A 25954-nucleotide genomic window follows, 5' to 3' on the forward strand; every position below is an offset into this window, starting at 1 on the left:
ACCAAAGATAGAAGTGGGATTCAGACCTCAATTCCTCTGTACTTCTTGCTGAGACTGCCAACCAAGGAGTCAGTTAGTCTTAAATGAGGGGGTTGGTATTTTAGTGATGCAGATGCCTATTGATTCGGTATCTGCCTGTAAAATTCTAAAAATCACCTAATAGTTTCCACATTGCAACAACTTTCAGTCACTACTGCTCCAGGTTGCAGCTAAACTAGTGACCTAGAGGAGACAAACACTCATTGCCAAGCCCCTAGGCAAGCCAACTATTTCCACTGTAATCTCTCCTATTGAAGCTCCTTATACATCACCCACATGCAATCTCTGTGCTACTCAAGAAAGTAACTTCAATGTAGATGGCAGCCAAAGGAATAAAATCTAGAAATAGTTCCTCAAATCATTTTACAGTGTCAGAAAAGTTTGGAGCTGGATGCAAAAGAAGAAAATAGGGTGGAGGAGGGAAGCAAGAAATCAATTGGTAAGAACAACAGAATTCCCCATGTCCTAAGGCTTAGGTGATGGGTATATGTGTATTCATCTTGTACCCATTTTGTTTCCATCGTGATCTTGGAGTTCTTCCTTTTCATCCAGTGGTGAAAGTAACTTAAAATTTCTTACAGGCACTGTCTTATTGCAACACAGGTCCCTGCCAGCTCTTTAAATAGCTCTCTGCTGGCGTTTACCATAGCTCAGCCAGCTCTTGCCGGAGCTGCGCACCAGGGCGCCACCCCCTTACTTTCACCTCTGCCTTCATCACATATGAATTGCTTCTGTAATGCTTAGTGTATGATTTTTCAGCATTGGGGGTAATGAAAGCCATACAAGAGTTAGAACACTGGTGCCAGGAGGTAAATCCTTTGCCTCCTGATTGCAGCATGATGCACACAGATACATTAAGCCACTGCTGCTCTGACCCGCCATCTCACCCCACCTACACACCATTCTACCAAAAGTCCTAGCTCCACTCTTTCCATCTTTTTGCTTTTCACCCCAGCCTGTTTTATATCAATACTCTGACTTCATTTCCTGAATGTAAAGACAGGAAAGAGTGTAACGAGCTGTCGAGGGCTGAGCCTTTCAAAGCTTTGGCTGAGCCCTCTGCCCATATGTTAGCAATCAGGCAGTGTGTGTGGTGGCTGAGACATCCCAGGAGCAATGCAGCCAAAAGAAGGGGGGAGGGGCAGTTCCTCCTCCAGCCTGACAGATGCAAGCAAAAATCAGAGAGGGAGGACGAGGTGCCAGTACACCTTGGGGTGGGGGAAGGTAACTTTGTGGAACATGGTTCAAAGTTGTGGCTTGATCCCAAAAGGCCTGTATTGCTCATCAAACATCTCAGTAAGACAGAAACAGGATTGTAGCAGAGGAGACACTTCCCTCTCAGCAGCCAAATGTCTGTCCCATGAAACACATGCATTGCCAAGGAATCATGCTGCGGCAAGCAAGGGGGAGGAGGTAATGTGGGTTGCAGGAAGCAGGACACTAAAGTGAAAATATATAGGAGAGAAGAGGCATAGGAGTCACAGAGTCTAATCAAGTCTGATCAGTCTCACACCATTTCAAGGACAATAATTCTGAACTATAACCACAATACTTGCATGGAGGGTGCTGAATGCAGCAGAACTTGCACAGGGGGAATGATAAGGACAGTCTATGCAGGAGTTCTATACTCCATCTACACAGCAAAGCACAGCTCTGTGAGGCTGAGGGAAGGCACTGCCATAGAAAAGAGAGTTGGGAACAGCAGGGGCACATGGCTCCACTGGCCATTAACCCCTAGTCATGGAGGGCAAAGAACAGTGTTTTGGGGAAGGAGTGAGAATACACCGGTAGCTCTGTGCCTCAGAAGAGGCCCCCCCTTTGAATAGCCTTGTTACTCTGGCTCCACACAGGGGCCAATGTATTTTAGACAATTGTGGTTTGCATTGTTAACTGAATGTGCATTGTTCTCCTCTGTGCCCTCATCCCCAAATACATTTTAAACAGCCAGATAAAAATATAGCATAGCTAGCTTGGAATGAGGGTTCCTATTTGTTCGCGGGCTATTTTCTCTGCCCAGCTGGACTCCCTGCACAAAAAGGGTTGGTATTTTACGTACCGGATACAAATGAAGCTATAGCTGATGTGGAAGCCCACACATGCATCCAAAGGAGGAATATGTCTCTTGGGGTATGTCAAGACTACATGCCTCTGGCGACAGAGGCATGTAGATTAGACTACCCGGCACAGGGAAATGAAGCGGCAATTTAAATAATCACCGCTTCATTTAAATTTAAATGGCTGCCGTGCTGTGCCAATCAGCTGTTTGTCGGCTCAGCATACTAGTCTGGACGCTCCGCAGTCGACATCAAAGGCATTTGTCGATCTCCCCAGAATGCCTCGTGGGATGAGGTTTACTGGGGAGGTCAACAAATGCCTTTGATGTCGACTGCGGAGCATCCAGACTAGCGCGCTGAGCCGACAAACAGCTGAGCGGCCGTGCTGTGCCGATCAGCTGTTTGTCGGCTCAGCATACTAATCTGGACGCTCCGCAGTCGACATCTAAGGCATTTGTCGATCTACCCGGTATGCTTCGTGGGATGAGGTTTACTGGGGAGGTCAACAAATGCCTTTGATGTCGACCGCGGAGCATCCAGACTAGTGCGCTGAGCCGACAAACAGCTGATCAGCACAGCGCGGCAGCCATTTAAATTTAAATGAAGCGGTGATTATTTAAATCGCCGCTTCATTTCCCTTTGCCCAGTAAACAAATCTACATGGCTCGGTCGACAGAGCCATGTAGTTTAGACGTACCCTTGGAGTGCTAGGACATCACTGACAGAAGTATGAGAACTCACTATAATTAAACAGGAGGACAAACCCCCCAAGGTAAGATGAAGCAAGTAAAACTTTGGGCACATAGTACGTGTGTTCTGGCTTTTCTGAAATCTACTATATATTTGAGAGAGTTTGTGTGCCTATGTGTCTGTCTGTGCATATGTTTGTTTGTTCAAGGACTCCTTCTAAACGGTAAGAGCTGGGACCACCAAATTTGGAATGCAGCTTTCTTTTATTGTCACTTAAACCAAGGTAAGGGTTTGGTTGTGCCAGGAAAACAGCATGTGCCCTGAATGGGATTGCTTCTCATAAAACCATATACAAGAGAGACAGAAGGGGCTCGCTGGGGGCACACTCCACCCATCTGGGACTGCCTCAGCATGGAGTCTGCCACCCCCAGGCACTCTTTAGAGAAGGGGAAGGGTTCTGAAGCTCTCTCTCCGCCCCCTCCTTTATATGGGAACATTTCTGGATGTTCTCCTTCATCAGAGAGCAAGGGGAAAATACAGTTTGCTGCATTCCTCACTCTGGCTGAGCAACATAGGGGATAGACAAGCCTGAACTTGTCCCAGCTGAGGGACATACAACCCCCCCCTGCACCCCCGGCTGTGCCTGCTGGAGCTGCAGTGGCCATGGAGAGGCACTTCTCACCTGGCCCCAAGCTGCTGCGGTGAGAGAGGGCTGGGGTAGTCTTCTCTCCCCAGGGCAGCCTGCAGACTGAACCCTTCCTCCCCAGTCCTACTTCAAAGCAATGATTTAAATGAAGCATGTATATTTTCATTTTATTTTCCAAAACCCAAACATTAGTTGAGTTAAGGACCTGAGCAACGCCAGGTAAATCTTCTAATTAAAAATAATAATGACTGAACCAAATTCTATTATTAATGCTGAAGTGCTTTGCTTATCTTCAGTGCCAATGATGTGCTACAGGAGGCTCTAAAGACTCTTGTTAAAATCCCACCACTAAACAGACAGGAGGGTTGTGGTGATCTCCCTGTCTCAGGCAGTCATCCCCACCAGATGGGGGTCAAATCATATTCAACAAAAGCAAATGATTTTTGGAGGTTTCATGAAATTGCTTTGGAACAGTAAAGTCTTTACTTTTATAAACAGACAAATTTGTACCAGGAATTCAGTATTTTCAAAAATATTTACAGTGGACAATTCCCCCAGACTCACTATGAATTATTTGCCCCATCTACCTCCCACTTATCCCAGTTAAACCCTGTTTCCAGTCAATGTGTTCAGGAACAGTGTATAACAATGCCAAGCTCAGGGCCTTTTGTTTGCTCAGTGTTTCCACCTCGGTCCTAGATTATAAGATTTAAATGAGGAAATAAATAAACAGATTTCCCCCACAGCCCTCAAATGCGCCTCATCCTGGATTTAACCAATTAGGGACAAGGCAGGATCCCTGGGTGTTCATGTTTTTAGCCACAGATTTAAACCCTCTCCTCAGGCTCCCCCTCCTCTGTGTGTGCTGATGGGTTGCATATTGCACCTAATGCACTTTTTATCCCTGCAGCTTAAGAGAGGAAGTGAGCCACATGGCCCGGGGAACATCTGGAATCGCTACACAGGAGCCAAGCTTCAAAGAGAAAGCGGCATTCCTCAAATTTCCATCCAAGGTATGGAACCTTCCTTTCTTCCGCGCAACCTTATCCGTCAGATGGCTCACTTCCTGTCAACCTCTGACCTCCCCAGCAGCCAACAAGCTCCTCCCTCGAGTCTAGTTAGTGTTGTACTGCCACGTCAATTGAGGCAGAAAGACAGAAGGGAAGCAAGAGAAGGGAGGGAGCAAAGACCAGAAAGAGGGCGGGAGAGAAGCACAGTGAGAGGCAGACGTGACGGGGGGAGGAAAGGAGGGAACTTGAATCACTCCCATGATAGCCGGAGGCTAGCTGCAAAGGCAACTGGCCAACGTGGGTCAAAGGACCCTTGTTATGGGCTTGGAAGAGAAGGCTGGTCTTATTTGCTCTTTGTTCCAGACCCTGAGTAGAGCATCGTTCTACGGCACTGAAAGTTGGGCGGAAGGAAATCAGAAAGCATCGGGCCTGAGCGTCCTCCCACCCGCTGCCACAAACTGCTGCGCCAGATGTGGGGGGTTGAATTAAACAACGAAGTCTGCACATCTGGGCAACGGCCAAGACTTAGAAACATTTTCTCCTCGGTTTGAATAGCAGTAATTGATTTTTATTTTTAAAGGTATGAAATGCCCATGGGGAATTGGGCATTTTTGGTGCCAACGTCGGACGAGAATGGGGTTTGAAGGTTCACTCAGTGTGGGGTGCAGGCAGAGAGCAATCCCCTCTTCTTCCCAGCTGCCATCGGAGGAAACTTCTTCAAACTGGACTTGGACTTCCCCTCACCCTCGCTCTATCCCCCAAACACCAGCCCAGAGACAGAAAGGGAAAGGACTAATATGCTGCTGCTAGATGGAAAGCTGGACACAGAGGCTCCACTCCGTCTGCCCAGTGTTCAGACTACCTGTTCAGGACTACGAGATTGTACAGTAGTCTGCACATTGGTTAGGCTGTGCTGGGATACACCACACACACTGCCGGTGCCGCACAGGAATGAACTCGCCTGCACGGCTGGAGGAAATGATGGGCTGTGAGCAACGCATGCTAAATTCACCTACTTCCCCCAGCCTGCTGGAAACAGCCACTCGGATCCTTACCTGATGAGCATCTTTATCTGTCACTCTTCACATCCCATTCCCTGTTCGTCTTTCATTTCCTCCCTGTCTCTCCTCACCCTCTCTTTGCAGCTGTCTCTGTTGGCTTCACATGCTTGTCCCAGTAAGAACCACTCAAGATGGCTTGTGTTTCTTGTGCAGACCTTTGCTATAAGTGCCCAGACCACAGGAACTGGGGCTATCCCCTGGGAGAGTTACGGCTGCACTGACCAGTGCCTTGCTAGAAATGCCCTGTATGAGGAGGAGGCGAGATGGAGCACCGGGAAGTTGGAGAATTTTATGGTGTAATAAACTCTCATTATTTTATTTTAAAAAAGATTTCAGGTTTGGAGACTCTGGGAGTCACTCTTCCTTTAAAGTTGGTTATGGTCCTTTCTATAGATGTGGACTGGGAGGGACAGGTAATGTGTATGTTTGTGTGAAACAACTAGAGGACAAGTGGGTGAGAAAGAACAAAGAGAAAGTGAGAAAGGAAGAGAGAGACTGTGAGAAAAAGAAAAAGGATATGAATGAAAGAGAAAGAGCATAACAATGAATGAATGAATGGAAGAGTAAAGGCACAGAGGGAGGAAGAGAGCATGTGTGGTCGAAAGAGATACTGAGGCTGGTATGATAACTGGGAAGGACTGAGTTTCAGAGCATAGCTAGCTCTGTGTGGTCTCAAAACAGAAAAATAGGTGACAAAATCCAGTTTGCAATTGATCTGCAGCTGCTCCAAGCTACCTCATACTCTCCCATTACAGCTCCATGCTGATGGCTGGCAGGGCTTGAGCTACTGCAAAGACAACAGAGAGGGCTGATCTGGGGCTTAATACACAAGAACTACAGCTTGCTGTAGGAAAAGTGGTCTGTTCCATGTTTCTGAAAATGCGGGTTTCAGAGGGAGATGTAATGTTATCCTACCACTGCAGTTTCTAGCTAGAACTGGAAAGGCAACAGGTATAGTAAAGGGACACCTACAAGTATGTGACTAAGGTCACAGCTTCCCCCAGCCAGGCGAATCTGCCTGCATTCTCCAGTGATGGAACAGAAGGGAGGTATGAAGCCAGCACAATGTGGAGTCAGGACACAGCTCTGAACTAGCAGGCTTAAACTGGTATATGAAAAATGTAAGATTCTCGGCCACATCCATGGATTCAAACACCCATCCACCATTCCTCATGCTCACATACACCATTCATGTGCACAGATACTAAGCACACGCAAATACCCAAATATTATACACACACACACAAACATACCCATTCACACAAGCACATAACCTCATATTATTTACACACACAAACATAATATTCAGTCATAATCACATACCTGCCATGTCATCCACACCCATTCCTATGCATACACACGTACACAAATCCAGACTATTCATATGGACATGTAAACCACACCAATCACACACACACACAAACTGAGACACATACATGCACACACAATTAACATACTCAGACACTCAGACATGCACATACCATTCATAGACACCCATGTGCCACTCAGACACACCTGTGTGCATTCACACTCACACACAATACATACACCCATGTCTACATTCAACACACACAGATACAGCCACACCTCACCATATTGAGTGGAATCTTCTTGCGGCAGGTCTACATTTAAAAAGATGCAGGGGTGCTGCTATGGCACTTTAGTGGAGATGCTGCTACATGAATGGGAGAGCTTCTCGAGTTGGGAGTTAATCCACTTCTGTGAGAGGCGGTAGCTATGTTGAGGGGAGAAGCTTTCCCATTGACTTAGCACTGTCCACACTGGGGGCTAGGTTGGTATAACTGCATTGCTCAGGGTGTGTGGATTTTTTACATTCTGAGCAATGTACTTATATTGATGTCAGATTGTAGCGTAGACCTGGCCTTAATGTCTACACAGAACAGCATCCTGGAATTACAAGTTGCACCTTTACTGCAATGAAACAATTTGCTACTCTCATTCTACTTCCACATAAAATAGGGATCTTTGTGACGATATTGGGAGCAGATTTCACCGTGCATGTCAGCACACCTAGCCTTTAGCTAGGGAAATACACTGATGCCCTCACACAGGTATGAACCAACACCTGCCCTCCTTAGACCTTATTCGATATAACCTTAGTGAGACTTCTGCATAAGTAAGGATGGACGGTCTGGGCTACACAGTAGATTGTAATCACCTGTGTGTGCAACAAACCTCTCATGGACACACATTGACACATGCATGTAATCACATGCATCCCAGTTTAAATGGACTTACATGTACCAAATGCAGGGCCCATGGCTGGGCCCATTCCAGTGGGATGTAGGACCACATAATATATTGGGCTTAATGCATCTGCCACCTAGAGAACTAGAGGAAAAGCCTGGGTCCTACCTGTGTAGCTGGGTTATGTGCTGTAGCTCTCTGAAGGGGATTAGACAGAAGGACACCTATTCTTGTCTGCTTAGGTTCTCATGCCATGCTCATCACCATGGTAACTGAGTCTCCAAAACCAACCAGCTACAGTACCATGGCTGCCACTACTGTCTCAGGGGTACAGTGTGCTAGTGAGATCGCCCTCTATCTTAGAGAATGGTCACTGGATCCAATCCACCATCTTGCTCTCCCACAAATGTCCTAGAGGCAGAACCCAGCAGCACCCAGGAAGTGCTGACTCCCTGTGCAGCATCCCCAAATCTGGCTCACTCCCCTTTCTGCAGCAGATCTATATTGCAGCTCTCCTTGGATCAGGGATTTGACTCATACAAAGGAGACAGGAGGAAAAATGGAGAGGGAACCCAAACAAAGGGCTCTTGGCAGCGGGGCATAACAAGAAGCCAGTTTTCTGCCTCCTCCCCTTCCCCTTCCCCTTCCTCCAGCATGCTCTACCAGCCTCCCAGGAGCAACAGGAGCCCTGTCCTCACTCACACTTGATGCTGGAACCTTTAAGACACTTTTAAGCTCCAATTCCTCTCTCAGGAGGGGGAAGGGAGGGAGAGAAAACAAACCAGCATTGTGGTCAGGCTGGTATTTCACTAATGGGACCCAGATGTCTTTATTCAGACTTGATGTCCAATCCTGCCGTAATAGGGCCAGAGAGGGAAACACTGAGCTCCATTCCATCCGCCTCAGTTTTCTGGGAGGTGCTAGCCTAGCCCAGTGTAGTCCTGCCACCCTCAGCCCATCCCCTGTTTTCCCCCTAGATGTACCAAATTCTGCAACCACTCTTCTACCAATGCAAGGATTAAACACACTCATTTCCTTTGGCTGTCTTCAACAGTGCCGGGGAACTTATGGCAAGAGCCCAACAGGAGCACAAGAAGTCAGGGTTTTTGTCTGTCCAAAACCAAAGTGGACTCCCAGGCTACAGTCTTTAAAATCACTCAAGGTGACACAGGAAGACACCATTCCTCCTGTCAAATTGGGGGGACAGGGAGGCAGAGTATTCCTTCTGGGGAAGAGAGGGGATCTGGGACATATGGAGACAGCCATGTGTGGTGCTACCAGACTGGTTTGGGAGTGATGAGTTGGAAAAGCCCCCTCTCAATGAGGAGCAGAAGGGGGCCATAGGTGATGAAGACATCCATGTTGCTATGCAGAGCAGAAGGGCCCTGGAGGACTGAGGCCAGTTCTATACTAGACCCAGAAGGTCAGCTTAAGGTATGCAGCTCCAGTTACATAAATAACATAGCTGGAGTCGACATACTGTAAGCCCAGCTTGGTGCCGTCTTCACAGTGGGAGGTCAATGGAAGCAAACGCTCCTGTTGGCTTCCCTTCACAAGGAGTACCAGCATTGACCAGGGGCACCCTCAGTGTTCAATTTAGCAGGTCTTTATGACACTTGTTAAATCGAATGCCAGAAGATCCATCTCTGGTGCAGTAAGTATAGATGTGGCCACAGTCAGCCCTGTCCCTGTGTAGGACAGAAGGTAAGGATGGGAACTCTAAAGCCAAGGGCTCCTCAAGCTGCCCCTGTAATGTACTGACTTTAAGCTGAACCTGGTCACGGAATCCAAGTGGAAGTTGCTTCCCTTTCCTTCCCCAGAGGCCAGAGATCAAGGAATTGAACTGGTGAGAGGGGGCAGGAGTGGAGAAAAAAAAATCAGAAATAAAAACACATTCCCGCTTCCCCACCACCCCTTCACCAGTTAGAACAAAGGCTCCTTTCTCCTGTTCTGCTCCTGCCTTGTCAGCACTGGGTCACCTTGCATTTATTTAAGGGATGCAGGCTGGTTGGGAGCTGCCTTAATTAGGCTTCTCTGTCTCTCACAGTGCAGAAGGGAAGTGGCGCAGACCTCCAGCTGTTATTCACCCCCAGGGTTACCCTCCCTGCCCATAGGATAAAAGGGACGCCCCTTTCCTCTCCAATCCATCTGGAGTCTATTAATATAGATTACTCATTGGAACCACAGCCTGCCCACTCCCTGCTGGGGTGGAAGGGTGGGGGCTACGCGGTCATCGTTGGAATCTAAATGCAGAAGCTGTTTTTAATTTAAAATAATGTTCAAGCCTTATAACTGTCTGACCTGCACATGTAGCCACGAGGCAGCATTGCCACACCAGGAAGCTGTCTCACGAGTTCATGGGCCTTGGCAAAAGACTGGCTGATTTAAAATCTTCTTTGCACAATCAATTCTAGTTCCTTGCTGATTACAGGTTTGGTGCATGCCCCTGCTGAATTTAGGCCTGGTCTACACTTAAAAAATAGTCTGATCTACGCAATATGGTTAGGTCCAATGTTCCATCTAATTTTTTCCATCTGTGTATAGATTTTTTCATCTATGTGTGGAATAATTTGTGCACTGAGGCAAGTGTGAATGTGCACCACCAGTAGAAACAAAAAAATCTAGCTGTGGGTGCTCTGCTAATCAGCAACATTGGAATCTCTCCTGAGTAGCTGAACAAGTGCACAGCTTACAAGAAACACTGGTTAGGTCAACATAGCCCACATGGTAGACACAGCTAGGTTGATAGAACCATTCTGTGGCCTCAGCTAGAGGCTGATCAACTACATCAACAGAAGAACCCCTTCTGTTGACACAAAAGCAGTCTACACTTCAGCTCTCTGGCTGCACAGCTGTAATACCATAGCTGCCTGTGCTTCTGTAGTATAGACATAACCAAAGAGTCACCAGCTCCTGGGCAGGGAAAGACATTTCAGCCCTCATTCTCTAATGTCTGGCATCTTGTGTCATCATTTCAACTGTGCAAAGTGGGTGTTAAACGTGCCCACTGATATAACTGAGTGGAGAATTCTGGTCTCATAGCAGTCTACATGTATGTTGCACAGATATAAGCCATGCTATAAGACCCTTTCTCTTCCTCATTAGTAAATTGGAACAATTGCTTGGAAAAATGGATAGAATCTGAATCCATTTTTAGCCAGCCCCCAAAGTATTTCTATTCCTGGCATGTTGAATGATATTCAAGCTTAAATTCATGTCATTCTGATTACCTTCTTGCTGTTCATTCCCATTATTCAGAGTTTTAGGCCCAAAGGCCAGTGATGTCTTCCTTTATGACTGGCACACTGTTGATAGCAGATAAATAAATAAACAAAATATAACTTCAATTTAGACATGATTCTGACAGCTGGCATCTAGCTCCTTGCTTGAGTGGAAGAGGAAACAGTGGCAAACCATGATTCCCAACTTTCAGGAATATTTTCTTTTAAGACAGGTTTAAAGAGCAGCTACCTTCTCATTTATTTTCTGCATATATTATTATGGTTTGTTAATTACAGTACTCTGCACTTTCACATTCAAGGCACTTTGTGAGCATGAATTAATTGAACTGCCCTATACACAGATGAGGTGGAAGAGTACTAATATTCCCATTTTGCAAATGAGGAAACAGACACAGAAGTAAAGTGACTTACCCAAGGTTACAGAGGGAGTCAGTATCTGAGCTGGTATTTTAATTCCATACCTCCTGGCTCTGAGTCCTGTACTCAGACAACTAGGCCACACCTCTCGAGTGAACATGCAAGATGAGAGTCAAGTTCAGCCACAATTCAAATAGTCCCTTTAGCTACTGCTGAATATACCCCCAAAGTACTGGGTATCAGAGCGCTAACCCATCCCCTCCCTCCAGTGAGTCGGCTTGCCACAATAAGAAAGAAAAGTATCCTGCCCACTTTTTACTGACTCAGGAGCTCCAAGCAAAGTCACCTCCAACTGGATTTTCTCTTCAGTGCCAGGAATGGTGCATCCAAATTAACTCCATGACTTTCACAGTTCAAAGGAAATATCCTCATTCCAACTAAAGCAATATCAAGGCCCCACTAAGAGTCAAATACAAGGCACAAGGCAGTATATGGTCGAAGGGCAGCAATTGTTGGACCACTAACACATACGGACCCCGATTAATGCGCAGGGCTTCATCTGGGTATGCTTCATTCAAGGTCTCCTAGTTTTATACCCCACCCACATGATGTATGGCATCCTGGTTTGACTCCCAATCTCCAGGCATCCCTTTCTGGGAGAGGTTGGGTACCGGTTTGTGGGATCACAGAAGGTCCCAGAGGTTTGGGCTGCTTCATAAAGCAGGAAATCAATACACAGATGGTGTATTTATAATACCCAGCCACCACAAAGAAAGCCTTCTCTTACAAAATGCTCAGTCACAGAAAGTCAATGGGAGCTGAGGGTTCTCAGCACCACAGAGAACTGGGTTCCAAAGCTACAATCCTACCAGCCCTGAGGCTGGGCCACTCACCTCATCGTCCTTATACCACGAGAGGTTCTCGGCTGTCAGAACAAACCAATATTCCTTGGCGCCGCCCTTCATGATCCCAATGTTATTGATAGTGAGCCAGCCCTTTCGGATCACCTGAGGGGATGGAAATTGTCAGTGTTAAACACAGCACTGAGAACCTCGTCCTCCTAATGGACGGGGAGAGAACAGAGTGTGTCCTACACACACAGACCAGCACAGCTCTCTGCTCCTGCCAAAAAGCCCCTCTCTAATTTGGAACACTGAGACCAACAAGCCTGCACCCCTCTCCAAACAGGAGAAGGGTTAGGCAGGAAGTGGCAGTGAGACAGGAGAGAACCTGGCTGTGTTGGGGGTGACACCATTGGCCAACCACTCAAGGGGAAGAGAAAACTGCAGAGAGCATCTCAGGCACTGACCCACCCCACAGAAACCAAATCACAGCAACACTCGCACCCAGAAAAGGCCATGCCTAGAAAGAGCAAAGGAGGAAGCACAACCCGGCAGAGATAGGGAGTTTTCCCAACACTTGGAGCTGAAGGGAACTGCTTCACAGAGCTCGAGGGGAGGCAAGTCAAGAAGAAAAGTAGAGAGAGGTAAATGGAAAACAAACTGAACATCTGGGAATAATGATGCATCTGGAATTCACACCCTGATTTTAACTGTGTGAGATAAGTGACACGTGTGACTGTTCCTATACATATGTCCATTAGCTTTAGTACAGAAAGATGTAACTATAGAAATACACTCCCATTGTGACATTCTGTGAGTGAGCTAGGAGACTACTGATTAGTGTACTTTATAACTTTAAATCAGTGTCTATTCCTGTACATGTGAGTTAGTAGAAAGTGAGTACATATAAATAGCTTAAATATAAGCATGTTAACACACACACACACATATATATATATATATATATATATATATATATATATATATATATATATATATATGAATGTGTTTTATAGTAGGTCTTCACTATTGTACATGCATACATAAATCCGTGTTACAGCACATGTGAAGTAGCCTATGTGCATCACTGTATGTTTGTGCATGTTAAAAATTAGTGTGTGTTGAAAACAACATGTATATGAACAGATAGGTGTTTGTGCATTAATGAATACTGTTTTGTAATAAACATCTGCATGGTTTCTACATCTGTACATTCATTGTCCATATCTGTAGGCAGGGGTCAGTGGACTCCTCTTTTTCATGCTGCTGATTGTTAAAATTCACAATGGACCAATGTCTCTCTGCTAACAGAAAAGGGCACTAAAGCTGAACCCCAGGTCTGATTTCTAGGTCTTCATCTCCAGTCCACCCACTTACATGCCCTAGAGAGGCAGCTAAATAAATTCATATCAACATGCCGTCTTTGTTCCCCACTTTATCTGTATGTAACATCAGCTGCAGTAGCAGGTGGAATGGTCCATGTGCTTTCCTGCTCCTGCTCTCCCCAGATGCACCATTAATGCTCATTAGCACAGCCTGCTGAGCGGCCTTCTACTCACCAGGATCTCATCCTGCAAAGGGGAACCATAGCAACAGCAGCAGAGAAGAGAGGAGCAGAGAGAGGAGAGATTATTGCCAGGAAAAGAGAAATGGAAGGAGGAAAGAGCCTCAAAAATTAATCAAAATATGTTACCAAATTAGAACATCAACTGCAAAAACATCAAAGACCCTGGAGCCCCAAAGAAAGCTCAAGCTACTTATAGGCAAATCCACAAATGAAACAGAATAGGACTGGCCCCCAGAGCTGTCCCACACCCCAGGGAAAAGGCAAGGTACTCACTGGTGCTTTAGAGAGGATGGGTTTCCCTGCACCTGGGATACTGAGTGAAGTCCTTCAGAAATAGCATCCATAGAAAACAGGTGATCCTGCTGAACCTACCAACCAGTCTTCTAGCCATTCTGAAGCTCTAACTGTGTTTCAGAGAAAAGTGGCCCAATATATTTTGAAGAGGATTCACTCCTAATGAGCATTTGGAGTTGGAAAGGAAGAGGTTGTTCACCTACATTATTTGCCAGACTGCTTCTAAACCCTCCTTCTGTAGCAGTTGCCTAAGACCTTCCAGGCTAGATAACTGTCTTTTTCCCTGTAACTCTGGACAGGAATGTCATCTTTGCTCCTTTGACTTTCAATAGCATGTATGCTCCATGCACTTACTATAAGCAGCAAAGACTTTGCACTTCATTCAAAATTCTCTTAAAGGAGTAGGCTCTATCATAAAGATGCCCAGCCGAAGCAGTGCTGATGGGTGTTAAAACAACTCCCTGAGCAGCTGGCTTTAAAGCCTTCCTTTCAGGTGGGATTTGCCAGTTACAGAAAAAATGAGCCCAGAGGTTCTGCAAATTGCCCTTAGGCTGTCAGACAAGGGAGATCATTCAGATGGTCAACAGAGATGACTGAGAAAGAAAACTCTGTGGCATGACAGTTTAGAACCAGGGGAACCGATGAGTATAGTTTAACCCAGTTTTTGATGGACTATAAACTTGCTAGGACCCACCAAATCCAAGAACATGTGTCAGCTCTTGCCAGTATAGAAGAGTCAAGTGTAGCTAGGAGAAATGAATGGAGCATCCAGGGATGTGAGCAGAATTAACACTGACATTTGCCACTATCCAGAAAGCAGTGGCTTATCTGGCTAGATCCCTGAACATCCCCCCTGCACTTTCAGCTCTCGACTGGACCATTTGACAATTTAACTATCTAGTGTGTGGCTGGCCCAGCTGTAAAGCATGGTGAATCCATCAGGGAAATGCAAAGTCAACTAAAGAAATGGATGAAACTCAGATGCTCCAGATTCTGCCCAGCACCCAATGCCATGATGACAATGGAAGAAGACTAGGCCATCATATACGAAGTGTCACAGTTTCTACACCAGTTCCCTGCACAAAGATCCCAGTCTCCCCTTTTTTAGAGTCTTGCATCCTGCATACCACCCTGCACTAAGTCTGCAGCGCTCTTCTTTTGAGCTCTGATCCTCAGCTAGAGCAGATGATTCAAGTCCCTGTAACTAGCTTGTCAATCTCCTTCATGTGATTCTGATAGACCAGCTCCTCCACTCACTTACTCTGGGTCAACTCAAAGCCAGTGGGCTTGCAACAGAGATTGCAAAAAACATGATTTGGCCCTTGTGTTTAAGCAGCTAATACACATCCACAGTCCTAGTCTCACTGAGGACAATGCCAGCTCCATATATAACCATTGGTCCTTTGCAGGGGGGGACAGCCCATATTCTTCATAAATGCTTCTTTTTCATCCTTCCCACCAGTTTCCCTAGGCCCACACATTTCTGTGGGGCTAAGGTGTCTCTCTAATTTTCTTCCCATCGGCCTCTCTTTCTGCCTTTGAAGTGTTGCTGTGGCTGGCTCAACACTTGCTCGACTGACACCTGTCAAGCAAGCTATGCATCCCTCTCAGCACCTCAAGCAGGAGGGAACTTACTTGGTTGCCAGCTGCCTTCTTCTTGCTCATCTGGCTACTCCTCTGTTGAGCACTGCAAACAGGATGAGAGACACTCAAAAGTTCATTCAGCTCCCCCTTTCCTCCTGAATCCTGCTCCCTCTAGGCTTCTGCAACAGCACATTCAAGTTTCTTGCCCTCAACTTCCAAGCCCTGTATAGTCCCACCCCATCTACATCTTTGCTCTCAGCCTGACCTACTCAACTCTTTGCTCCCTATGCATCTCCTAAACCAGGGGTGGGCAATAAGCAGCCGACCCGTCCTAAACTAATTGCTGACCACCCCCTCTTTAGTCTTCCTCTACTCCGGCCTTCATTCTCTCTCCCATGCCATCCACTAGATTTGTAGCTCCCGCCCTCTTCTCGTGCAACCATCCCCTCCTCTGTCAAACTCCTCCTGTAAACAGGTCTTCTATGAAGCCTTTTAACATTAATACACTGAAGAAAGGAGCAAGAGAGAGAGAGCTCTGAAGTGTTTTGACATCATAGCACTTGCTGGTCAGTGCAGCATTTTGCAACAAATCTAGACCTTCAACTGCAAAACAAGCTTTGACTGTGGTAGGCTCAGGTTTGGCCCTACCTGTCTGAACAGTACTGTTGGTCTCAATTACAGCATCATCTCTTAGGGGGAGAGACCAGGTTTTGCTCTGCATTTGGTAAAACACTCAGAACATGGTCTCTCGGGCCTGCCCTCTAACCACCAGCTCATCCCTCCTCTCAGTGGGGAATGACATGGTTGGCATGCCAGTCATGGCATTGTTGACTTGCTCTTTGATTTACATCTAGAAAGCTCAGTGCTCACTCTGCGAAGCCACATGGGAGACCCAGCTTCACTCCTTCTTTCCCAAGAAGTCTGGGGCTGGCAGAAGGGCATGAGGTGGCAACACACCTACTCCCAGAGGGCGAGGTGCCTCACAATAGCCCTCCAACCAATTAAAGAGTGAGTTGGCCTTGTGGCTGGGGCGGACTGAAGCAAGACACAATAAAGTTGGGGTATGTCAGGATACCACAAAAACTGCTCTCACCCCCATCCTGCACATTAGACCTCACTTCACCCTCCCCTTAAAGCTGGGATGGCAAACTGCTCCAAACTCTCCACCCATGGGGCTTTGCAGCCATGTCCTGCAGCCCACCTGCCAGAGCACATACAGAGCAAGGTCATAGGGAATAGGGACAGGAGGAGAAGTAGTTCAGGGCACTGGTGCTTACTTGGCAAAGCCAATGAAATCCTCGTGGTTTGTGTTCATGTATGCCAGCTCAATGTCTATCAGAAGCATGACCTGGGGGACAAAGACACAAAGAAAGTGGGTGAGAGACAAAGGATGGGTGCCACTGCCCCAAAGGCAAGTAGCAGGAGCCAAAACTTAGTTGCCTTATTGCTCTTCTCAGACAGCAGCTCCCTGAGCTTTGTGGGTGTTCAGCTCCAGATCTCAACTTTACAGCAAAGGCCCATCTGTATTCCTACAGCTCAGACCAGCAATAGGCAACCAAGGCTAGTGAGTGGGCCACTTGAATGGCTCTCCTTCATCTCAATGGGCCACAAGACTCTAGTAACCAAGATGGTCTCCTGGGAATAGTAGTTTTGTGAACTGCGCTTGTGCACTTAGAATTTGCGGGGTGTGCTGACTGAATGGTAGCGGTGCTTTGATTGGATGCAGAGAGAGCACAGTTAATGTTGTGTGCTGTCAGCACACACCTCTCCTCACGTGCCCTTGCTTTATGTGCATATCACTTTCATAATACTGATCCAAAAAAACTGACGTGGATGGAAACTGGAGGAATCTGCCAACTCTGTGCATGGGGCAATGGTCAACAAAATGTCTTGCGGGCGACACACACAACCCTGATGGGCACATATGGTCCTTGGGCTGCAGGTTGCCCACCTCTGGCTCAGGATGTTCCCCTAAAGGTTCCCCTCTGCATCCCCCGCTCAGGCAAGCCCCAAAGCCCTACCTGGTCCTTGGTCCTGCCTTCCCGCTCACGAATGTGTGTAGTAACAATTCGCTCCATCTCCTCCCGCAGGTGAGGGTACTGGCTGAGCTGCAGAAGAGAGAAAACACATGCACATGGGAAAGTGGGGCAGGGTCTGAGGAAAAATGCTCCACTCCAAACCATAACAGGGTTCTAGAGGGCTAATGGCACGGGAAAGCCAGAATTGCAGACAGATTTTCCCAAGTTCCTGTGGGGCCAAAGATCTTATACACTCTGCCTTGAGCTTCTTCAGAGAACAGCCCATCTCCTCAGCAGCAGCCCCCCTATGCCTGAAGGCCACACTACTGCCAGCCTAATCTGTTCTACAGGGTGAGGGGCTCAGCCCCATCTACAGATCTAAACACATCCAGCCTTGGGCATGTCTGAAATCCCAGTTTTAGGGCTTAAGCCCATGGCTGGCTGTATCCCAATACGCCAAATGACTAGTCCTCTGAAGAAGGCCAGCGTCTCATTGGCAACCTATGCTCTTCCTGGCCTTAGTCTAAACTGCGTTTTGAAACCTGCAGCAAACTCTCTTAAATGCCATACCTACTGTGTCAGGCTCATGCGATAGCACTAAAAACTGCAGTGTAGATAATGCCTCGTGGGCTGGAGCGACGGCTCATAAACTCCCTCCCTGTGCTTAAGAATCCAAGGGCCAGTCCAAGGCCAAACATCTAAACAGAAGTTTTTAGCACCATAGCACTAGTCCACCCTGATATGGGATCTAAACTACAGTGTACTGTGTTGACAGATCTTCTGACACAAGGGGAGCATCCTGGGTGAATGAAGATGATCAAAGCGGGTCTCACATTCTATTAGCTGGATCACTAGTGAACAGTGGGACTGCCTCAATGAGCAATGCCACAGGTGGAAATGCAGGGCACAGTCAACTTCTCAGGGAACCAGCTTTCTCCCAAGGAGAAAGCCGCAACCCCTAACTTTACGAGTGTGCTGGGTGTGTGGCTGTAGCATTTCACTTCTCTTCTGCACTCCCTTTGCACTGGTGAATAGCAGTGGACAATCAGCCAGCATTTGTCTCACAGGTAAGTCCACCTTGCCACTGATCACTCGTTTTATCCCTGGAGAGAGGAATTCAGTTTGTAACACACAACAAAAGCGAGTGGAGGGACACTGTCACCTGCAATTGTTCGAAGGGGAAACTGTGAATGAGAAACGTGACAGCGCAAGCCAGCAGGCCCCAGGCAGCCCCCTGGCTTGCAGGCAGCACTTCCATTATGGGCTCACTGAAATGAATGGAAATTTTACCATTCATTGTTCCTAAACATCACATCCCAGAGTGGTGCTACTGCAGTGTTTGGGCCGATTCCTGGAGGAGCAATCATTCTGCTTTCTTCCTTAAAAAAGAACGTAAGCTCTCTGGGGGCAGGAATTGTCTCTCTCATGTGATGTATGTACAGCACCTAGCACAATGGGGATTTGATCCCTGATTAGGGCCTCTAGACATTATTGTTATAATCACAAAAATAATCAGGCCCCTTTCTTATCCCGTTAACCCTACTCTACTTAGTACTTTGCTAGCATGAACCCGTTAATTCCCATGCCATTCCTGAGAGGAACAAGTGCCTGTATCCCTCACTGAGGAATGGGGAGATTGATCTTGGGCAAATCACTCTGACAGCAGAGCCCAGTCCTGCACTAGCCCAATAGGGTAGCACCACCGGAGATCTCTGTGCAAGAGCAAAGTGTAAATTAGCTAAAGACTCAACTCCAGACCCATGGTCAGATCCTTTCCCTCCCTCTCTGGAAAGCTGGTTCCCCCCTTTTGTCATGTTATTTTGAAATACTTCTATTCGACAATTTAATGCTATCTGGGATTTCCTGACATCATCACAGTCATTATTATCTCCTCTTCCTATTTGGGGCTACGTTTTTATCCATGTCTCTCATTGGCTTTAGTGTTGCACGGCTTCAGTTCTGATGATCTTATGGGGGTTTTATAAAATCTGATTTGGCTTTTTGATTGTTATAAAGGACTATGTCAATGTACTTCAGGAATCAGCCCAGACCCGGCACAACCACCAGTGGAAGCTGGAAGGTATAGGGCAATTGCTGTCAAGTTCTGAGGTATTTGGGCCTGATTCATCACTTCAGGCTTATTGCATCATTGTCATGCCTTTGAAATCAATGCAGTTGCCCCGGCATACAGCTGGAAGAAGTGAATCAGGCCCCTCTCTTTATAGAGACACTTCTGTTCTGAATGTCATTAGCTCCAGATTGATAGGAAGAGGCTTTCTGCTGACATTGAAGGTGGTCCCATGTGGAAATGGGCTCCCCTCAAACCCTAAGAAGGGGCACACAGGATTTCTCTTGGATCTGTATAGTTTTGGCTGCTTGTTGCTTTAAAGGGAGAGGCAACACTTCCTGTTTTCTTCTGGGATGGGGGAGTGCTTCTTGTCAAAGAATCAAAAACAGGAAGTTGGAAAATCTCTAAGCAAATCTCAGCTTCTTTGATTCAAGGACAAAAAAAGAATAAATAACACGAACAAAGGCACAATGAGGTGCGAAACGTTCTCAGTTTATTCAAATCAGGATCCACCAGCAAAGGTTACAAGCAAAAGAAACCAACAGCACCATGTTCACAGGATGTCATGCAGGAGCCTCATACCTGGGCATGCGTGGGAGAAGCAAAGGTGGGTAAGAAGGGGGACATGAACACAGGCCACAAGATGCCATACCACTGGGGCACATGCAGTGGGATGCAAGGGGTGGGGGTAATGTCAGCAGTGCAAGCTGCACCCAGAAATGCCATGACTCAGACAGATGGGAGAGCAGGTGATCCTGCCAGGGGCTCTCAGCCGGTCTGGGGTGGATTTTCACACTCAAGTGAGTTTCCACCCCTGCCCTCATTGCATTTCCCTCTCTAGTCATAAGGCAAGTTAAAGACCCTCTCTTAAAACATCCTAGCCCCAGGGAGATCCTGACGACACAGCTCTGGGACCCTATCCTTGGGTCCATCTGTTCGTCAGGAATCTTAAGATCTTGGACAGAAAGCATCCTGCTCGGAAAGGCACCCTTTTGGATTCATAAGGCTCTGCAGTGCAGTTTGGCCACAGAGTCCCTGCTTTTTTAAACCCACCAGATGGGATGCTGTATTCCTGGATGCACTGGCTCTGATTCTCTTTTCACATCAGTTTTCCACTGATGTGAAGGGAGCTACACTCAATTTCACTGCTGTAAATAAATTTTGAATCAGGCCATGTAAGGAACTGTCTCTTTGGTATCAGTCAATGGTATCTTCAGATGGCTAAGCCGTGTTAACAAAGGCGTCAAAGAACAGATGGCTTTGCCTCTTCTGCAGATCTTTAATTATTATAGCTGTTAATAATAATCTCTTTTTCCACCCTGAATGATCTCAAAGTGCTTTACGAACTGCTCATATAGGCTCTCTTCATCCACCAGACTGAAATCCAGCCCACTCTAGATAGTTTTTCACAGCACCCACAATATCATGCAGCAGACTTGAACAGATAGTCAAGAATACTCTGTGCAACTGAGGCTGCATGAAATTCAGCTGGTGGGGAGGCAGAATGTAAGCTCTCCCAATACCCAGGGCACTTGGATTAACACTCTTCTTATGAAAAGTTTGTGGGTCTTTAATAAACACAGAGTCTCAATATTATGTCTCATACCAAAGGTAGCACAATTCTCTATCACTATGGTGGAATATTGGGTATTCTGCCGTGACAATTTCTGTAACACCTAGACTTTCTTTGGAGCTCTGATCTAAATATTAACTAGTCCTTATCCCGTTTAACTGGAGAGCAAGCAAGTGTGCAGCCCCAGGTGTATGAAATAATGCACAAGTGCTACATATCAGTTAGAAAGTGTGCAGCTTACCCTACTGCTAAATCTGTCCATCATGCTCTCAGAATTTCCCACTTTATTCCACACCATCTCCCTCCATTGCCCCCTCCAATCTGCACAAAATGCTGCTTCTAAAGTCATCTTCCCTGCCAAACATCCTGATAATTTCTCTCATACACACACTTTAGAACTCTGTTCTCCTCTCTGCTACCCCATTCAGTTCAAGCTTCTTGCCACTGTTTTCAGAGCCCTACATAGCTCAGCTCCCCCTCCTTGTCAAGCCTCATTTTGTTCCACATCCTCTGCCCTGCTAATGGTGACAATCTTGATACTCTATTTATCAGCTTCTTGCGTAATCATCTCTGTTGCTTCTTCCACATTGCCCCCATGCATGAAAACCCTTCTCATGAACTCATCTGCAAGGCTCTACCTTCCCAGCATACAGTCTCACAGCTGCTATGTTGTCTATGAAAAAATCTAGTTGACATGTATATTCACTCAAGTGCATTTTGCCAAGATGAGATTTAGCCCGCCTAGATCATTTTATATCTTGTACTCTCCCTAAATGTAAGTTTGTCCTGAGATTGCGAGCTCCTTTGGAAAGGGACTTTCTTGTCTGCTTACAAAGCCCAGGGTACACTGAGAGCACTGTCACTAGCAATATTAATAAATCATTGTAACAACCCAAAGCCCAATTCAAACCCATTCCAAATCTGGATCAAGGACATTGAGCAAACATCAACTCTTCGCCTTTGGTGGGATGAAGGCCTGAGACAGTCTAGTCAGGATTTGAACCTGCCAGTCCTGAGAGTCCAGGCATTTCCATCCTGATTCTGTAGCTCCCTAAGCCAATCAGACAGATGTAGGGAGCAACTTTGCATTGGCCAAACAACTGAGCAAAGTTTTTTCCATCTCTGATTTTTAGAGACCAAATTCTGCAGTCCTTGCTCCAGCAAAGCTCCCATCAACTACAATGGGACCGTCTCTAGAGAAGGACTGTGCAAAGACTGCAGGATTCAATCCAACACTAGATTATATGGGATTTTCTCTTCTTCCTCCTTCATCCCCGATGACTCTTGTCCATCTTATCAATTACATTTCCCCCTTGCCTCTGTTCCTGTTTTGTATGCTCAGAGGCTTGGACATGGAAATGCACATCTTGACTGTACAACTACATTGTTTAATCTCCACTTTAGGAAATCTCTATTCTCCCTTTCTTCCTCCAGTGTCAAATCTGTCCATCCTACCATGCCAAAATGAGTTTCAAAACCCACAGAAGGTGGATGAGTAAGACCCCAGCCATATGACCAGGGTGGCCTACTGTAAGGAAAGTAGTGTCCACAACCACTGGGGTATTTTTTTATTTTTTTTGCCCTCTACACTGATTTCTCTCCTCTGAAGACACAACTACAATCAGAGTCAGAAAAAAAAAGAATCGGTAGAAACAAACCAAAACCACTACAAGCAAACACCGGGGGGGGGGGGGAGGGGTGGGGGGAAAGGAATGAGGATGGAGGAGAGTCTGCTGCTCAGCTGGAAAACAGGAGGAGTTAGAGAAAGAAAACCTTTGGGATAGAGCAACAGTGCTTGAAGGATGGCAATGAGCAAAGTGCAGTAGCCGCTGAGATCAGCCCTGCAGCATACAACGGGGTCCCTTCATCCCCCAACCTTCAGCTCTTGCCATTATTCTGAGCTCTTAAATTTCTACTGGATTCTCCCTTCTTTCCCGCCTGTCTCATCCTAATCCCTCCCCCATACTCTGGGATTATATATGTTGGCCAGACCAGACCCTCCAATGCAGAAAAGGCATTGTGGCTAATTTTTATAGAGGCATCTGTAATTGGAACAAGTGGTGCTGCCCCCTTTAACTCACCTTGAAGAGAAACTTGCTCAGCTGGGCCAGTGGGGTGCAGGATTTTAGCGTTTGCTCGGTGCATTAATTTATTAATTAGTTGCTCTACTTTTCTATTTAAAGAGAGGAGTGGCTGCCATACTGTACCGTACCATACAGGCCTAGGAAACCAACCCACTTTCCCCCAGGTACAAGTATTAGTGCACATACAATGATTTCTACTTATTTAAATGGGCAATCCCTTTTCTCCCTCTGCAGCTCTTTAAGTCACCCTAAAACTTGCCTCTTTTCCTTTGCTGGGGGCAGGGGGAAGCAGCACAAGATTCATCCTTCTGCCTCTATTAGCATAATCTGTGGCATTAAAGATCAGCAGGTGAATGAGAACAACAAGACATAGAGTTCTGTCATCTGGACAGTGCCTGGGGTTATTCTGTGGCTCAATAATCTGACAAGACACCTGGATTCTTTTTTTAAGGTCTTTCTCTAACTTGTTGCCTTGTACTAAGATGTCTGGATTTCCAAAGAGGAAGCAACAAAGGGACACAGAAAGGTTTTCAACGTGCGATCAGGAAGAGTAGGAAGAGGGACTCGCAGGGGGGACTCTACATCAAGCTGCTTGCCAAGGTACTGGAGGGAGGAATGAGGGTTGGCTAGCAAACATTCAGCTGTAGTCAGCTGATTTCTGATTTGCAACAGAAAGATCCATCAGCTGGGGTCTGATCCCTCGGCCCTACTTTTCACGCTGCCCCAATGCCCGTGGGCTGCTTCCATCCATCAGATGCTTATTTAGATAGCAGAATCAGACTTCCATAGCTGTACTACTTGTTCTCTCACTAGATTTTTATTGGTCTTTTGATGTGAGCCCCGGCCCTGAGGGGTGCACAGAAAGGACATATGTGTATGAAAGGACATGTGTGTATGGGGTGATGCGTTGCCCTTTCCTTATGTTGTTGGTTTCTTTACCTTTTCGCTACACTTTCTGATGGTGGATGTGAGCTCACTCACTACCATATCCACACACTTCAGACTTGGCTCCTTCAACTTCTGCACCTGCTTTTTCACTATGGCTTCAAAAGCGAGGTCAGGCGTGAAGAGACCCGTTCTGCACGGTGACAGGGAGGGAGGGAAGAAGCAAGAAGGAAGAAAGAAGAGCAAAGCAGACAGAGGCAGAGAGAGAGAGAGAGAGAGAGAGAGAGAGAGCGCAAGAAAAAGAGAGAAGAGAAAAACACAAGGCAAAATGAGAAGTGAAATTTTGGTTCACTCCACAGATAAATCGAAGCAGGTGAGCATTGCTGTGGGGCCCATGTGCTGCCAAGTACCAGGGGATTCTACAAATGCATGGAAATGCCATGTGGGAAGGGACAGAGAAAGTGAAACCATGAGCCCAACAAAATGGACGGATGCATCCAGGGATCCTTCTCACAGCAAGCCTTCTCCACGGGCGATGAAGGCTGGACACACCGAGCCTCTCACTTTTTTCTTCACCTTGGTTGATCTAATTGCTCTCTGCTGTTCCACGGATCTCTCCTCTTGCCTTTTTACTCACCAGCTTTATTCCTTTTTTTTTGTGCTTCCCTGAAGTTCCTCCTACTCCATTCCATCTAAAGATGGACTGCATAGTAGGATGTGAAAGGTTCACCAGTTAACCGGTAAACATCACCCTTAACGGGCAATGCTTGCCAGTTCTGGTTAACCCATGGGGGCTGAAGCAGATCCCTGCCCACCATGGACAGGGGGCTGTTCCAGCCCCCTGGGGCCCGCCACGGACAGGGTCTGATCTGGATGTCCAGAGCAGCCCCAGACCATGGTAAGCCCAGGCATGTCACAGGCAGGCGCTGCTCTGGCCAGGCACCTTTCCTTTAATTGGTTAACTGATTAAACATCACATTTAACCAGGTAAGCAATTAAACGGGATTTTATATCTCTACTGCATAGAAGTGTGAGGTTGGGAGGCGGAGTCAAAGGGGTAGGTTATGTTTTGTCATTCAGGTTTTCATTTTGCATAACCATGGGTGATATGGATCCAGCTTTCTCACTCCAAGTTTCAGGGATCCAGTTATGGCCTCTCTCTTTTCCCATTCCTTCTTTCCCACTGTAGGGAAGAAAGGCGAGCCCTAAGAACAAACTGCATCTGTCAGGCCAGTGAAATGTATTTAAGTAATTAGGAAGGTGGGATCCTAAAGAGCTATCACTACTACCCCAAACATCTCTCTTATGCCAGCTGATCTGAAGAGGATGCTGTCAGGCTGATTGTCAGGCTGGTTGCAGGGTTTACAAAAAACCCAAGCAAACATGAGATTAACAAAAATGTTTCGATAATTGCTTTTTAAAATCTCAAAGAAATCAGTTTGCCCATTCCCATGTGTTTGTAATGCAGACAACACAACATTGAGCCAGAGCATGGGAAACAGAAAGTGAAAGTGACTAGGAATAAATTAAATATGGCCAGTCTATTTCAACATTCCAGCAGAAAAGAATGCAGAATGGAAACAATCATCAGGAAAAGTGCAGATTAACTCTGGAGACTTTATAAAAATCTAATTCAGGGGCTGCTAATAACACACAAAGACATTTTTAAAAAATAAATACATCCATAAGCATAGGAACTAGCAGTGGAAGGGGATGCTACAGCATCCCCAAG

General features: G+C 46.5%; 1 protein-coding gene across 13 annotated transcripts in view; it reads right to left on the reverse strand.

The window, feature by feature from the left end:
- The window catches only part of DNM1 (dynamin 1), a 127913-nt gene that overhangs the window by 27452 nt on the left and 74507 nt on the right, over nucleotides 1-25954 (reverse strand). For 12 of the 13 annotated variants that reach the window (XR_016347775.1, XR_016347774.1, XR_016347771.1 and 9 more), the window contains exons 11-15: nucleotides 17616-17702; nucleotides 16872-16942; nucleotides 15646-15697; nucleotides 13709-13720; nucleotides 12201-12314 (exon numbers count right to left, since the gene is read on the reverse strand). Coding sequence is in view for 7 of the 13 variants with exons in the window: in XM_075905872.2 (XP_075761987.1) it covers nucleotides 12201-12314; nucleotides 13709-13720; nucleotides 15646-15697; nucleotides 16872-16942; nucleotides 17616-17702 (336 nt within the window). In the remaining 6 variants the exon portion in view is untranslated. The remainder of the gene's footprint in view (nucleotides 1-12200; nucleotides 12315-13708; nucleotides 13721-15645; nucleotides 15698-16871; nucleotides 16943-17615; nucleotides 17703-25954) is intronic. The other variant, XM_075905873.2, reaches the window with a different exon arrangement.

The sequence above is a fragment of the Pelodiscus sinensis genome, chromosome 23, assembly GCF_052426305.1.
Source record: "Pelodiscus sinensis isolate ZL-2025 chromosome 23, ASM5242630v1, whole genome shotgun sequence".
NCBI lineage: Eukaryota > Metazoa > Chordata > Testudines > Trionychidae > Pelodiscus > Pelodiscus sinensis.